Genomic DNA, 17152 nt, shown 5'->3' on the forward strand with positions numbered 1-17152 from the left:
GAAGACAATCGAAAACTTTTTAAAAATATAGGGACAAAAAAACATTTTAAAATGGAAACCTAACCACTAACCAAGCCTAGTTTAAAATAAAAGTGATACTCATATTTGTCAACATTTTAATAAATTTTAAAACAATAATAAAATACATAGCGTATTTAAGAAAGAAAGAAAATAGTTTATAAAAGAACAATGTAAAACAATCTTATACTATCATTTAATACGACATTCTTATGTCATTTAACTTTACGAAAAATGTGTCAAACTTTATATCAATAGTGATTTTTATTAACAACAAATGTAGAAAAGAAACTTTTACATTATTGAAAGTGCATATATATTAAACACGTTTTTTTTTTAATTAAACTCGTGGAAATAATCCACATGAAATTCCGAGTTTCCAAAACGACGAGTCATGACATGTTCTTCCGACCAACAAGAATCACTTCTTAGATCATCACTAGCCACAATAACTCCTTTGGCTTTGGCCACAATAGTTCAAAGAAATTTGTGAATTGTGTAATGGCTTCTTCTTCTTCTTCTTTGGTTGTTGTTGGGCCTCTTAACCTCACTCAGCAGAATGGCTACAAAGTGTGGGAAGATCCTTCTTTCATCAAGTGGAGGAAAAGGGACTCTCATGTCACCTTGCACTGCCATGACTCTCTAGAAGGTCTCACACCCATCAGCATTTTTTTTCCATTTCGTTTACTGAGATGGATTCTACGCTAAAATGGATTCATTTCATGTTTTGGGTTTGCTAGATAGATGGAAACACATTGGTTCCATTCTGAAAGTTCGTATTTTTTTTATTTGCCCTTTTCAAGAAAAATTCGTTTTTTAAAAGATGCTATTCCATTCACGAGAGTTTTCTATTCTAATTTCCATTGGGGGTTGATAAATGGTCGTAATATTTCAGCTGAATGAAATAATTTGATAAAATGAAGTGATGAATATATATTCTAAAAGTTCAATTTTTTAGGCTATTTGCAAGAGAATTGCCCCCTTTTTTTTTTAAACTTGTTCTATTATTGTGTTCATAGACTTATCTATTATATATTTTTTTTATTGCGATTGCTAAATGGTTTCAAAATGTTAGCTAAATGAAATCTTTTAAGTAAATTAAGTGTAGGTTTATAATACTGGCTTCTTATATTAAGTGTTATGAATTTAATCAATAATAGTTCATTGCACATGAAAGAAGTTAAAATCAACGACTGTAGTTTTTCGGCACCAAAAAATTGTAAAGGATTTTTATGAGTTTATGTTGTTATGGATTTCCTTCTATTTTAGTTTTGTTATATAAATTATGGGCAATCTGGAATTTTGTGATATGTGTAGGATCTCTCAGATATTGGTATCAACGGAACAAAGTGGATTTTTTGGTTTCCCAGTCTGCTGTTTGGAATGATGATGCTGTTCAGGGGTCTCTTGATTGTGCTGCATTTTGGGTCAAAGATTTGCCTTTTGTTAAGTCCTTGTCTGGATATTGGAAATTTTTCATCGCTGACAGGCCCAGCAATGTTCCAACTAATTTTTATGAAAGTGAGTTCCACGATTCAGAGTGGAAAAATTTGCCTGGTAAGTGCTCATGTTTAAGTGCATATATGTTATTCGTAAAACGCCTTTGCATTCACTGTGTATTATTTCCTCACTGTGTCTGCTTAAGTACTTCATCATGTTCTCTATACTTTGCTTTACTATAGAGTTTGTTGTTGTGGTGAAATGCTATTATTTTGCTTTGATTATGAATTGATTTTTGTCATTTTCTGTTCTTACTCAGTGCTGATATTTTTATCCATGTTTAATTATCTTTTTTCAAAATTGGACAGTTCCTTCGAATTGGCAGTTACACGGATTTGATGTTCCAATATATACGAACGTGGTGTATCCATTTCCGCTAGATCCTCCTTTCGTTCCTAGTGAAAATCCTACTGGCTGTTACAGAACGTACTTCCAAATTCCTAAAGAATGGGAGGGTATGACTTGCTGAATTTCCTTATGCTGTTTTTTCTTTTCTTCGGTAGACTGACATACACTATTGAGGAATTTGGTGTTTCCATTCCCTTGTTTTCATTCAGTTCTCTGTTAGTGCATTGTACTTCAAAGGTAATTAGGAAGCCATTGTATGACATTGTTTTTGTGGAATATATGAAGTGTTTTTCTGTACCACATGTTGTGGAAATGTTGTATCCTGTAGGTTTTAGATTGCCACCAGTACATGCCATTTTTTATTTTGAAATACTTCTTCAGAACACTGATTGGTTTTTTGTAGGTAGAAGAATTTTGTTGCATTTTGAAGCAGTTGATTCTGCCTTTTGTGCATGGATAAATGGGAATCCTGTTGGATATAGGTATATCTCTCTCTCTCTCTGATATGCAGATCATACACACTTGAACATGATTACATACTTGCTGATTAGTATTTTTCTTTTGTATTTTCAACTATAGCATATGTGATGCTAGGAGGGAGAGGGGGGTGGGGGGTAAAAGGGGATAGATGATAAGATTTTCAAAGCAATGCAAGCCAGGGAGAAGGCATGTTATGAAATAGATAATAAATTGGTAACTGTGGTCATCGGCAATGAAGAAAATACTTGTCTAATCATTAGATATTCATTTACCGTCTTGTCTTTTCTATTGCGAATCCCTGGCTGAACATAGCTGGACTTCTGACATTTAGTAGTATGTTCATGCTAAAATGAAAGGGTTTAGACCTGTTTTTTTTTTTTTTTTTTTTGTTAATGGATATGGACTGAAGTGTTGCCTTATTACATAATATTTATGAAGACTAAAGGTAATCTATATGAAGCTTTGGCATTAATCAACTCTTGTTTCTATTTTGCAAGGACAGCCAAGACAGCAGACTACCTGCAGAGTTTGAAATCACTGATTTTTGTCATCCATGTGGTTCAGATGTTAAGAATGTTTTAGCTGTTCAAGTGTATAGATGGAGTGATGGCTCTTACCTTGAGGACCAGGACCAATGGCGGTTATCCGGTATCCACCGTGATGTTCTTCTTATGGCAAAGCCAGAGGTTTGTTTTCACTAAACCTCCTATTGTTTGATATAATTTATGATAAGTGTCCTTATTAGAATTAAGTTAGTGCTTATAGGTAAAAATGGAAGTCATTAATGTTTATGGTTTACATATGACAATCAAATTGTGATGCTGTTAGAATAAAGAAAAAGAGAAATTAGTTTAGATAGTTTGAATCTTATTGAGTAATTTACTTGAGGTGTTAGTTAGATATAAATAGGGCAAGAAGGAGAGGAGAGAGAAGGATGTTAATTTTGTAGTTTGAGCATTAGCTCTTTGTTAAGGAGAAAATGTAGGAGGAGAGAGTGCTCTCCTATTTCTTGTTATTTTCAGTCTATTCAATAAAAATCTTTCTTTTCTTTCTCTTTTAGTTCTTGTTTGCTAACAGATGCTGTCATTATTTATTAGCATTTGGTCTTATAGAATAATTAAGAGTTAGATTACATTAAAATGCACCTAATTTATCATTTAAATAAAAGAAAATTCAAGTTTGAGAATTATATACATGTATCATTGTACCTTTTTTTTTATTGAATATATAGCATGCCCAAATTTTCAGCCATTTGACTATCTTTCCATGCTTGATGGTAATATCTTTCAAAATATTTTGTATGTAGGTATTTATTACTGACTACTTTTTCAAATCAAATCTCGCTGAAGATTTTTCTTACGCAGATATACTGGTAAGCATAAATACATTGTTAAATTATTGTTATTTTTCATTTCATAATTCTATTATACATCCGTAACTGGTCTTGTGGAAGATTTTACCTAAACCCAGTTATATTGAAGTCTCTATTATTTTGTTGTTTTGACTTTGTAAAAGTGAAATGCAGTTTCTAAATTTATATATGAAATTATGTTCTGTATTTCTTCACAGTAAATTTTACCATTGTTTCCTTTATTCCACCATGATTACCCCATAGTATCACTGATATTACAACAACACTGTTATTTTTATTCATATGTTATTGTTATTTGGGATATAATATCAATTTCATGCATATATAATCCAGGTTGAAGTAAAATTAGATAGATTAAAAGAGACATCCAAGGATAATATTCTCACAGACTACTCTATAGAAGCTACGTTGTTTGATTCTGGAAGCTGGTACACCTCTGATGGCAATCCTGATCTCCTTTCATCTAACGTGGCAGACATAAAGCTCCAATCATCAAGTACACCAGCACCAATATTAGGGTTTCATGGCTACTTGCTTACAGGGAAACTACAATCACCAAAGCTTTGGTCTGCAGAGAAAGTAAGAAATTTCAAACATATTTTTTCGATGTTTTGGTCAATTTTACACATTGATTAGCGAACTAATGGTTACATTACTACTGAAAAATAACGTTGAAGTAGTTATTAAGATTTGTCTAGTGATTACTCAACAATTGTAATCCTGTAAATGTCTCCTGTTTCTTGTCTCATTTCTTTCTCTCATTAACTTTTTTATCTGTGGCACATTTTAGTTTTCATAGCCATTGAGTGGTAGGCCGATAAAGCTTTTGAATTGAGTTTCTTAAACTACTACGAAAGGTTTTATGATGATTTATCAAAACAAGACCTGTCTGTTTGATTGAAAGCTTATTGACATATTTGGATTTTCTCAAAGCTTCAGAGGATCTTTTTTTTTTTTTTTTTTTTTAATTTTTGTTTATGATCTTTTACCTATTTGGTTTTCATGTATAATTTTTTCTTTGCTTTTTCACAGCCATACCTCTATACTCTGGTTGTTGTCCTGAAAGACCGATCTGGCCGTGTTGTTGACAGTGAATCATGCCCAGTAGGATTTAGACAAGTATCTAAAGCCCATAAACAACTGCTTGTTAATGGACATGCTGTTGTGATTAGAGGTGTGAACAGGCATGAACATCATCCTCAAGTGGGGAAGGCAAACATAGAATCATGCATGATCAAGGTACTGCTAATCTTTTTTGGCCCTTCAATAAAGTTGTCAGTACAGTTCATTTATTTGAAGGTCAAATGCTATGAATTTTTCAGACACTAAAAAGCAATAATTGCTGTGCTTACAGGATTTGGTCTTGATGAAGCAAAATAATATTAATGCTGTGAGGAATAGCCATTATCCCCAACATCCACGTTGGTATGAGCTATGTGATCTGTTTGGCATGTATATGATAGATGAAGCCAATATTGAGACACATGGTTTTGACTATTCTAAACATCTCAAGCACCCTACTTTGGAACCAATTTGGGCATCTGCAATGCTGGATCGTGTGATTGGCATGGTTGAGAGAGATAAAAATCACGCATGCATTATTTCATGGTCTCTAGGGAATGAATCTGGATTTGGAACAAATCATTATGCTTTAGCTGGTAGATACTGAACTTGGGTTCATTTGCAGTTAGCATATGCATATTTGAAGTGACTTATTATTTTTTATTCTGCTGTTACATTTTATTTTAAGATTACTGGCTAAATTTTTTTCTTCATTTTATCAATACATCAGGCTGGATTCGAGGACGAGATTCATCACGGGTATTACATTATGAAGGAGGTGGATCCAGGACTCCATGCACTGATATTGTTTGCCCTATGTATATGCGTGTTTGGGACATGGTGAAAATAGCCAATGATCCAACTGAAATACGTCCTCTGATACTATGCGAGTATGATTTCGTAGTTTTACATCAACAACAGAACATGACTTCTATTGTTTCCTGTAGTTTTCAGTTATAGATAATTATATTGGATTTTATATGGTCTTTTTTTTGCACTTATCTTTCTCACCTTGTTATATAATTAGTTATATCTCTTACTGATATAAGTATAAGATGACATTGGTGCATTCCCTCTCTGTATCTTTGTTAATGCTGGTATCGTTTGTTTTGCATATACTCAAAATATTTTTTTTTTGGCCGACCCAAAAAATGGCAGATATTCACATGCAATGGGAAACAGTAATGGAAATCTTCATATATATTGGGAAGCAATTGACAACACATTTGGACTCCAAGGAGGCTTTATTTGGGATTGGGTTGATCAGGCGAGTGGTTTTTGAAATACTGTAACCAAATTGAGGAAGGATAAACTTTACCTTACATTGTCTGAATTCTCTCAATTTTGTACTTTGCTTGCACATAGGCTCTTGTGAAAGTTTATGAGGATGGTACAAAGCATTGGGCATATGGAGGTGAATTCGGGGATGTTCCCAATGATTTGAATTTTTGTTTGAATGGGCTCACATTTCCTGATCGAACTCCTCATCCTGTTTTACATGGTAAACTGACAGACTGCCTCATTATTGCACACACAACCTTGTAGGAGTGAAGTTTCGTGTTTCTGTTTATATCATTAGTCATGCTTCATCAATATGCCTTTTTGTTTCAGAGGTTAAGTACTTGTACCAACCAATCAAGGTGGCTTTAAATGAAGGGAAATTGGAGGTACTCATAGTTTATCTGAATTTTATGTTTCTCTAGTCAAATTTGACTTGATAATTTATTTTTGTTTTCTATTTTCCAGATAAAAAACACTCATTTTTTTCAAACAACAGAAGGATTGGAGTTCAGCTGGTATATTTCTGCAAATGGATATAACCTTGGATCTGGTATTTTGGTTCTTGCCCCTATAAAGCCCCAGAATAGTTATGCTGTTGATTGGAAATCAGGTCCATGGTATTATCTGTGGGATTCATCATCAGAAGAAGAACTATTCTTGACATTAACGGTTAAACTTTTGGACTCTACACGTTGGGTTGAAGCTGGTCACATTGTTTCATCTGCTCAAGTTCAACTGCCTGCCAGGAGAAACATTCTTGTGCATGTAATTTTATGACGTGTTGATTTATTTTAGAACCAATTCATACCTCTTGTTAGGGCCGAGTAACGAGGCTTAGTAGCTTATACTATATGTTATTGCTGAAATTAATTTTTTATACTTTATGAATGGTTGTTGTATTCAGGCTATTGCTACTAGTGCTGGCAATCTGGTTGCTGAAACACAAGGAGATACAATCATAATCAAAAAGCAAGATGTTTGGGATTTGACATTGAATACTAAAACTGGTTTAGTTGAAAGCTGGAAGGTAAGTCTANACTTTGAATTTATCATTTTTCCATTGAATGCTTGATAAAATTGGAAATTGTTTTGTCTCTTTAAATTAGAAACAACAGCAGATGTAGAATACAGGACAAATGCCTTCTTAAAATAGTAAGACCNGGCTGTCACCAATCACCAGTGAATGTAGAACTTGTTACATAGTGAAGAGTACCTTCAANAATGGTTTCTGTGTTTCAAATAATAGTTTCTTTTAATCTTCAATCACAAAAAATACAGAATTCACTTATCACATTGTTTTTCTTTTTAAACCCTCTAATAGGGAGCCAAAGTGATGTTTGCTATGAGAAAATACCCATTCATCCAAACCTAGATGATTTTTGGCTCAAGGTTTTGATATTATCTACACCATCAACAAAAGGAGATTCTTCCTTTTGGTGTATATAATTTTTTCCAATTTTACCATTTAAGTAACTGCCTTTTTAAACTCAAATAACAACTCATAGGGTAAAAAAGTTATCTACACAATAAAAAGAATTACCAATGATAAAATTGTAAAATTATTTATTTTATATTTTAATAATATTTTTTCAATAATTATTATAATAATACTTTTTGTGCCATGATAAGAAAAAAAATATCTTAGAAAATGTTTTAGAGTTAATTCAACCTTACAAAATTGACTTTAAGGTAAAGTTTGCTTTCATTTATAAACTATAATTTGACACTCTGATAGATGTGAGACTTAGGTTTTTTCCAATATAACCTTTGACCCAACACTATTGGGCTTGGTAACACAGTAGGTGGAATTTAATGCATTTTATCATCATAGAGTGGTTTAGATTTAATTCAATCTTATAAAATCGGTTTTTAAGATAAAAATTGTTTTCATTGTATAGTGTAATTTGTAACTATCTCTTGTTGATGTGAGACTTAGATTTCCTCCAACAAGATATATGATAGACACTGGTCTAACACTGAATATATAACAAAATCAGAGGCAAAAGTCCAGTACGATGGTAGCACTGGTAAGCACAGAACAGACACTAGGAAGTCTAAATGAAAGGAAAAGATAGAAAATCAGAGTTGCAAAAACAGATTCTGACCTTGGCCTCTCAGCCTCCTTATCATTTATCAAAATCTGCCATGTCTTTCCACTACTATTCTTTCCTTCTTTATTTCGTACTTCTTGAGTTTTGAAATGTTTGAAGAGTAAAGACATGTCATAGTTTTTGGAACATTTGTGTTATTTAAGTTTCCTCTTTAATAGAAGTTTCATGATACCTGTTCAAATTTTTGTATGACTTTACTTTACAGCTATTATTATGATAAATGCTAGGTTAAAGGAGTACATATTTTGAAAAAGGGCATCCTCCCATGTTTCTGGCGAGCTCCTATAGATAATGATAAAGGAGGAGAGGGAGCCAGTTATTTGTCCAGGTGGAAAGCTGCTGGAATGGACTGCCTCCACTTCATTGCTGAGAGCTGTTCTGTGCAAAGTATTACAGAAAACTCAGTTAGAATATTGGTGGTTTTTCTTGGTGTTACAAAGGGTGCTGAGGGTTCTCTCTCTAACCAAGACAAGTCAAAGGTATTATATACTACAGAAGTGACATATACAATTTTTGCTTCTGGGGATGTTATTATAGAATGCGAAGTGAAGCCAAATCCTGATCTCCCTCCTTTACCACGTGTGGGAATTGTGTTAAATGTGGAAAAATCATTGGATCTAGTAACTTGGTATGGAAGAGGACCATTTGAGTGTTATCCGGATCGAAAAGCTGCAGCCCAAGTTGCAGTCTATGAACATAATGTTAGTGAGTTGCATGTTCCTTATATTGTTCCTGGGGAATCTTCTGGCAGGGCAGATGTTAGGTGGGCAACATTTAGAAACAAAAATGGTTTTGGAATATATGCTTCTAAGTATGGTATCTCTCCACCCATGCAAATGAGTGCAAGCTACTATAGCACCTCAGAACTTGAACGTGCCACACACAATGAAGAGCTCATTGAAGGAGATAGCATTGAGGTATATTTCTTTACATTTTCCTTCCACTGTTTTTGAAATGAAAATATGGTGGTGCTATTTTTAGATGTCAAACAGAAAGCTTGGGCCCAATGTTCAAGTTGGAAAAGTTCAATATTTTCCAAAATATGTGTTGGTGCTCACACTTGTGCTGCATTCGAGTGCACTGTTTTGTGACCTGAATTTCTTCATGTACAATTAGTTGTTTTGAATGTTACTTGCTATGGTGAATTTCTTCTGTGGTCAAGGCAAATTGAAGTATAAGGCCATCTCTGAGATTTTAGCACATCTTGTGAACAGGCCTCTTTTTCTTAATAACATATAAAGCTTTCCTTTTTCAGAAGAAGAGAAAAGAAATACAACCAAAACCACTGATTTTGAAATGTATGGACTAAAATAAACATTCACCATCTTGAAGGACCTAAAACATTTTTTATTTTACCTTTGCTATTACTATTCAATTGCTCATCTTAGATGTTTTATGGTATTACAGGTTCATCTGGATCACAAGCATATGGGGTTAGGTGGAGATGATAGTTGGTCGCCATGTGTCCACAATCCTTATTTGATTCCTCCTGTGTCACACTCATTCTCTGTTAGATTGTGTCCTGTAACTCCAGACACTTCTGGGTATGACATCTACAAATCCCAGCTTCAAAACTCTTGATTTCTTGGATCGCATGACTTTATTCTATCCAAGAATAAACATGTGGAAGAAGACAGAAGACTGGTATTTTTAAAAAGAACTACTTCAGAGAAACTTCAAAGCTGTTAAGCATTTTCATGCAATCACTTTAGTTGGAAGCTTGATTTAATAATGTGGAAGGTGACTATAATATTGTATTAATGAATTTGATCCATCGGAACAAAGTGGCCAATTCCACAAGTTGTTTAATTAATGTGCTGTAACTGTGATATGAATAATGATTTGTTCTTGTTTGAAAATTATTAGTGACACTGAAATAAATGAAAATGATCTCCACACTCTGAATTTGATTCTTACGTATTTTTCTGAGATCACAAGGGGCCCCAGAGGAAGAAAAACACATCTAGAATTTTGATTTTGGCTCCAAGTTTCCATTTTAAAAGGTTTGGGTAATGATAGTCTCTGGAATGGGGTCCAACTTCCAGCATTTGATGCATTGTGTTGTATTTCTTTTAAGGGATTTACAAGTAAAAATAGGTGAATTTGATTAAATTTGTAAATGATTTCACTGATATAAGAGATATAAATGTTTTAGCAGATGTAATTTTTTTTTTTATCAAAATATCCTTATTGGTAAATATAAAATAAAATAAGTAAAATGTATTTCTTATAAGAAAGATGTTCAATATTTGTGGGTATTGTTGACATGTTGAATTAATGGACGTGAATGTTGACTTAAATATCATCGCAGACTTTGCTACCGGAATAAAAAGCAGCACAAAATCATGCAGAATGCAGGTGAATACAAACGTAACGTGACATGATATTTTGGTAACCGACCTTCCTAATGTCCTTCAGCAACAGGAAATCAAGCAAACACACCCTTAGAGTACAATAACTTTTTAATAGTATTTTGCATTTGAAGCAGGATATGCAAAATGTATTTAATTCTCCACATTTAGTTTGTATTCTTTTTAATTTTTAATACCTCTTGTATGGTTGAGATGGTTTTTTTTTTCCTTGGTTTTCTTCATAATAATATTTTAACGTATCATTTTAAAAAATGTTTTGGTTTTATACTCATATAAATCATGTAATCAGTAAAAACCTGACTATTGATGAAGGAAAGGTGAAACAAATAAATGAAGAAAACAAAACAATGTGAGAGTTGATAGCATACAAAATCCCCCAAATAAACATTTTGAGAAGGATAGAAGATCATCCAAGATGCAGGTAATAAATATCCTCGTATCTCTCCAAGTCCTGAATTTTTTCTATTTTCTCAAATACACCAGAAAACCCACATAATTTCACTAATGGAAAGTTTACACTACATTCATAGACATGATTTGCCTAGCAAGACCAGGATCTTGCTGTAACAGTTCTCTCAAATTGCTTTCCACCTCTGCCATCTGCTTTTCCAAGTACTCTTTCGAGCTCTGTTCAAAGACACGGTAGAATAAGATCTGAATTTCATTCAAAGGTTATGGAAACTTGTATTTACTGCTTTAGAAATTTAGTTACAATAGTTATATTTGTTTCAGTTATGAGATTTAACTTAAGAAAATTCAAAACAAAATAAGGATAGAAAAAATGGAAAATAAGAAGTTTTTTGGCAATGAATGAAGGAGATCTACCTGTAATGCAGTAATTGAAGCTTCACCATCTTTAAACTTTTTGTCCTGTTCATTCATTAATGATGCCTTGGTCTCCAATACAAACCTGGTCATCATGCTAAGAGCGTGTTAAAGTATGCCTTTAATATTTTCTAAAACATCTCATAAATCAAGCTTTTGTGTACTCTATTTAGTAGCATGTTCAAAGAGGTAACCACAACTCACATTCTCCCTGCAAAACAAAATAACTGGACACATCATATGTCTGTAGAAAAACTAGGGCTTTATTAGATGCCAATAGAAATACTTTCAAATTTGTAGGGTTGCTTAAAGAACAGAAACAGTAAGATAAACTCGTGATTTTCTTCACATACCAATAGATTTGTAAACATTAGTATCATCAGGAACTTGCTTTAGCTCTTCCATGGTCAAATAAGCTCGCTTTTTTTCAGCTTCTTTGGAACGCATCTGGTTTTGCACCTGCATGTGCCAAGGCATAATATAAACTAGTCTCAGGCTACCCCAACAAGAATATCATTCCCATATGCAAAATACAAATGTAAGGTTTTCATCTCTTTTATATCCCACTTCAAACAACCATAACGAAAACCTTATTCCACTAGGTGAGTTTGACCCTTTTCTTTTTATCCCACTTTTAAATAAATAAAGTTATGTATTCTCTTTCACAACTCAAACGTAAGCATTCTCAGACAGCCTTGATGGCAGTGCAGCCTGCAAATCCCAGCAAGCACACAAGCAGTAGCACTTAAAACACAGTAATATGTTGGTCATACCAATATAAAGTGCATAAAATCACTACTAGTCATAGTAATAGTTACATCAAATCACTCTTCCAAAACATTTAGAATACACCCAAGAAACACATGTTAGAAAAACCATGATGAACTTAAGAAACTAAAGAGAATTCCATTCCATTAAAATCCAGTAGGTTTAAGATGAAATATATTCTCCACAGTAAAAAACCCTACTTGAGCCTGGTCAGACTATTGTGAACAGAAAATTTTGTTTCCAGAAATATGATAGGGTTTCATACTCAAGACCCAACCTTGAAATTACCTATAAAACTGAAAACATCAAAACAGTTGAGATATACAATCATACAATTAGAAGCCAATACTTAGCTTCATGAGATTCTCAATGAGTACAAAAACAACTTCACATTACCCACTGATTGCTTCAGGTGTAAGTCTTCCAATAAAATTCAATTATTCAGCTAGGTTCAATCAAATTCAAACAATAACGGAGAGTGTAGTTATACAGATTTATGAAAGTTATAGGGAAAAAAAATATGTACCCAAATCTTTATCCCTTTATATATATAGTTATAAACTATACATACACAGAGGATATATGAAGCTTGGTGTCCATATTTGTGTTCTACTTTGTCCCTATAACTTTCTTCCTTAATCTCTATTCTGTCTTTATAACTATACACTTCACATAATTCATATCTTTAACTAGACTGTGCAGACCACCCACAACTATTAATTTTTCAAAATAAAAAAGGCACAAAGTACCTTTCTCCCCAAATAAAAATAACAAGAGATTAAGACAGATTATGAAAAACCTGTTTTAGTTTTCCAGTAGTTTCGATCATGCGACCTTGAATTTCAAGGAAAGCCTGCATTTTTGAATCAAGAAATGAAAAAAAATAAAAACTGTTATAGCCATTTGAAGAAGAACACTTTATACAGAACGAAAGAGATAGAGTGTTATTACAGTTCTGTTAGCTTCGTCTGCCATTTCAGTCGATTAATGATACGAGACGATCTTACAAATTTGTAACTTTCGATAACCCTAACGCGATTGATCAGGAACGGGAAGAAGGAGACGAAGTAGAAGTTGCAATTAAAACGCACCGTTTGGTGGAGTTTTTTCATATGATTAGCTTGGTTATATATGTATTAGCTTGGTTATATATGTATATACATATAAATAACTTTTTTAGGTTTAGATTCACTTTTACTTTATGTCTTTGTTTTTCATAATTTGATGAGCTGTGTAATTTTAGTTTTATAAAATTTTAATTTAATTACATATATATTAGTGTAAAATATTGATGTATTTGTAGGTCATAAAAAATGTTAAATATTACTCTTAATCCTATTACTAAATATTAATGTTCTAAGTAAATAAATAATTGATACTAATGCATTACTATCTTTGGTTGGTAATTAGATGATATTAATTTTCCATTAAAATTGATAAATTTAAAAAAAATGAAAAACTAAATGCTGAGTTAAATTTATATAGGAGAAAAATTACACATTTAGGAAACGATAAGAAGAAAAGTTCATTTAAATATGGTTGTATACACTTTCAAATCTTCTTAATCTTTTCCAAAATAAACTAAATTTATTTCATATTTCTTTATTAAAGAAATTAATTTTGATTTTGTTGAATTGTCATTCATTTTTTTCTAAATAAATATTAATTTTGGATGAGGATGAAAATTATCCGTTTTTAAAATATTGAAGAATTTTGTTCCTTTTTCTAATAATATTTTTCTTCTCAATATTTCCTTTGATATACTTTAATACATAAACTCACTAACGTCTTTATATTTGTTCTAGCATTAGACATCTCTTCTTTTCCCCTCCAACTAATAATTAAAAATGTCTTTAATCTTAAACAAAACATAAAAAAATATATTAAAATTACACTCAATTTAAAATTAATACAAGCATTAATATATAAAGTAATAAAAATTATTATAACAATTAATTTTTAATTCAATAAAATGAAATATAAGAACATAATCACAGATGAGATCCTATGTATTAGAAATTTGCTAGTATAAGTTTACTTATAGAATAAATTATTTAATCAAAATACATCACCATTAATATTATAACAAGTAAAATTTAAATGATAAACGTTAAATTTAAATCACTAATAGTAATATATTTTAGCCACTCTTTCTTTTATCTTTAATCTTTATTGATAGACATAAATTTTAATTACTTATTTATTTTAATTTTAAATTTTTAAGGAAATCAACAATATTTAAAAATAAGATTTTATCACCCAATTGTGTTTTATACAAAGTTCCCATATCCAATCAACACACAATTAACAGCTAACCTGTTGGATATAATAGCTTAAAGAGAAACACAAATATAGTAACAGCCAAATCCAGCCAGATTACTCCCTCAAAGCACGTTTCATAGTAGAAAGAGTTCATTTGATTACAAACATAAACTTAATAAGAAACATTGCAAGATTGACTAAAAATTCTAGTATAGTTGAAAACAATTAGGCCAATTGAAAAGACATGAACTACTGTCAGATGACCTTAAACAAAGTTATTACAAAGCATCAACTTGCTTCAGTTTCAACTTTCAAGGCAGTATCAGTTGGACTAGTTAAGTTTGTTGAACTTTCTGATGCTTTTACTACATCTGGTAGGAACTTCCAACAGCGTTTGTGAACTCCACTAATTTTTTTTGGAGCATCTGCTATTGGCAAGCCTGCAATAAGTTGGGATTTATCAAATTAAGCCAGCAACCAAGTAATGAAAAAGCCACAGTATTTACTCAATGCTTCATACAATCTATACTTTATTCTTCACAAAGTATTCACTCAGAACTTATCAAATAAAGCTGCCAAGTTCTAACAAGCAACATAAACTACACTGAAATAAGAAAAAAGTATGTCTACACTGTGAAATAATAATAAAAAAGAAATCATGTCATTTATAACTGAGATCATAATTAGTTGATATGATATGGAACATGAGTGAAACAAACAAAAAATTAACACCAAGACAAGCAAATGGAGTGCCGCATGTGGCATCATTCATCCAAACTTTTGCATACAAGTTCAATCCTCTCAGAGGCAAATTGCTTTTTCAATAAAAGAGGATATAACTGAATTTTGGCACAAGAAAGAAGACACTGAAGAAAAACAAGTTGGTCATGTAATAGCAGCCCCCAAGTCTAGAAGTGGTGCCACACAGAAGCAAGGTTGACAGCAACAAAGGAACAGGCTCAGTCTCGTCTGATCAAGAGGAGTCAGAGGAATGGAAGAGAGGGTGTATGATACCGTTAGAGAAGTAAAATCACTTTAGAGAAAGTTAAAAAGGTTGAACATGATGAGAAGTGTATAAAAACTCTGAACTTAGAGTTTAAGACTATTGAAACAAAGATAAGAAACTATGATGCAAAAATGTTTCACTAAGGATTGACATTAAAGAGTTGGCTGAGAAGTTCAAGATAGAAAAAGCAAAGGTCCAATTATATCAGAGGGATGCGATGGTATTCCAACAGGAAAAGACTAATCTTGAACAAAAGACTAATCTTGAACAACAGTATTTAAATCAGCAGGTTAAATTTCTGAGAAAGAAGCTAGGAGTTTGCAGCCTTCAAGGCAAGAAGGTGTTTCAGAAACATGCGTTAGATGTTGTCAGAGCAGTTTTAATTTTAATTTTGCACAAGTCATTTACTAAATTTATAAGAACATGCTATATTGTTTCTAGTTGCCAGTGGATTAGTTAGTTTCAGATTTCACTCTTCAGTTATTAGTAACAGCTCACAAAACTGTTGGGCAAGAATTATATTTAGTTATTTCCGAGTACTAAATACAAGTTACATTCAATAAAAGTTACTCGCTTCTGCAATTCAAATTATTTATATTATTTCCTCGCACATTTTTTTTTCTATCCTTAAACAAATAAACAAAAACCAACACTTATTAAGAACTCAGAAAAACATTCTTAGCCTAGTCAACTATAATTGAAGAATAGAAGTGCAGCATGATTATCAGCACCTTCAACAAGCTGACTCTGCTGCACATAGAATTGAAAAACAGAATATCCTAAAGGCAGAAACATTTCTTATACAACTTATGACACTGACCATTTTTATGAGCAATCCCCCATGCTTTTCCATGCCTTCCGTCCTGCAAAAAAAAAAATAAAAAAAGAAAAACAGAGGAATAAATAATAGTGAAATGCAAATTCAAATACTTGAAATCCAATACAAACAATAGAAGGACAGGAGAAAAAGAAGTTGAGAATTGAAAGAAGCACCTTGTAGAGATTGAGTTTAGTGATTTCGTAAGAAACTTCATTCCAGTGAGACTTGGCCATGTGGTAGCCAATTCCCCAGTTAGGTAAGAACTGAGCAACTTCAAACAAGTTCTTCTTCTTTCTTCGCTTGGATTTCTTAGGGTTCTGAGCAGAAGAAACAGCAGAAGAAGTAGAAAAGGAAGCAGAGCTAGAGGCTCTCAAGAAGTTGAGAGAAAACCTTAGTAAAGGAGAGTTTCGAAAAGATTCAACTCTGCTACCAATTGCACTTGCCATTGCTTTTCTTTTAAAATCCCTATGGAGAAGCAAATCCAAAATGTCAAAAATCATGCACCTAATAATCCCAATGCCCACAACATCACATAAAAATTTCTCCAAACATACCCTAAATGACCTACAGAAAACAATTCCTCATTGCCACAGACATAACATTTCCATATCATGTAAAAACAGTAAGATAAACAACATTTGATGAAATTCACAAACTGATTGCAGCAGATGAAGATGGTAATAATGGATCATTAATCATTCAATGGTTAAGAAAAAAAGGGAAAACAATGAATTTCAAAGACACATACTCTCACTTGTTCGTTAATGCGCCGATTGTGATTTGCGATCGCTGAACGACTAAATTGAAACGTTTTAAGATTAATAGTTTAGTCATGTATCACTCATAAACTCCAACTCGTGTCAAGATTACTAGGGTTCTTTCCCTTTCTTTCTGAACAAAATAAATCAAGTTGAATATAAACATTGA

At 32.4% G+C, this 17152-nt stretch overlaps 3 protein-coding genes across 4 annotated transcripts; 1 reads left to right on the top strand and 2 right to left on the bottom strand.

Moving 5' to 3' along the window:
* Window positions 1–350: 350 nt before the first annotated feature.
* LOC106779264 (beta-galactosidase) lies at window positions 351–10088 on the top strand. The gene is made up of 17 exons (XM_014667346.2): window positions 351–667; window positions 1336–1575; window positions 1827–1973; window positions 2270–2348; window positions 2849–3032; window positions 3653–3718; window positions 4052–4297; window positions 4751–4957; window positions 5073–5376; window positions 5511–5670; window positions 5939–6047; window positions 6146–6281; window positions 6392–6447; window positions 6527–6826; window positions 6966–7088; window positions 8400–9089; window positions 9580–10088. The coding sequence occupies exons 1-17, from the start codon at window positions 520–522 to the stop codon at window positions 9751–9753; spliced, it is 3369 nt and encodes a 1122-aa protein (XP_014522832.1). The 5' UTR covers window positions 351–519; the 3' UTR covers window positions 9754–10088.
* Window positions 10089–10851: 763 nt separating this feature from the next.
* LOC106779249 (prefoldin subunit 1) lies at window positions 10852–13258 on the bottom strand. Its single transcript, XM_014667325.2, has 6 exons — window positions 13089–13258; window positions 12937–12990; window positions 11723–11828; window positions 11574–11580; window positions 11370–11454; window positions 10852–11171 (listed from the first exon to the last, which is right to left on the bottom strand). The coding sequence occupies exons 1-6, from the start codon at window positions 13110–13112 to the stop codon at window positions 11058–11060; spliced, it is 390 nt and encodes a 129-aa protein (XP_014522811.1). The 5' UTR covers window positions 13113–13258; the 3' UTR covers window positions 10852–11057.
* Window positions 13259–14441: 1183 nt separating this feature from the next.
* Window positions 14442–17113, bottom strand: LOC106779254. 2 transcript variants are annotated; one of them, XM_014667332.2, is made up of 4 exons: window positions 16980–17113; window positions 16399–16690; window positions 16226–16268; window positions 14442–14839 (listed from the first exon to the last, which is right to left on the bottom strand). In XM_014667332.2, the coding sequence occupies exons 1-4, from the start codon at window positions 17057–17059 to the stop codon at window positions 14688–14690; spliced, it is 567 nt and encodes a 188-aa protein (XP_014522818.1). In that variant the 5' UTR covers window positions 17060–17113; the 3' UTR covers window positions 14442–14687. The 2 variants fall into 2 exon arrangements, with proteins under 2 accessions (XP_014522818.1, XP_014522819.1); XM_014667333.2 differs by having other exon boundaries at window positions 16974–17113.
* Window positions 17114–17152: the final 39 nt, after the last annotated feature.

Source organism: Vigna radiata, unplaced genomic scaffold, assembly GCF_000741045.1.
Source record: "Vigna radiata var. radiata cultivar VC1973A unplaced genomic scaffold, Vradiata_ver6 scaffold_198, whole genome shotgun sequence".
Lineage (NCBI taxonomy): Eukaryota > Viridiplantae > Streptophyta > Magnoliopsida > Fabales > Fabaceae > Vigna > Vigna radiata.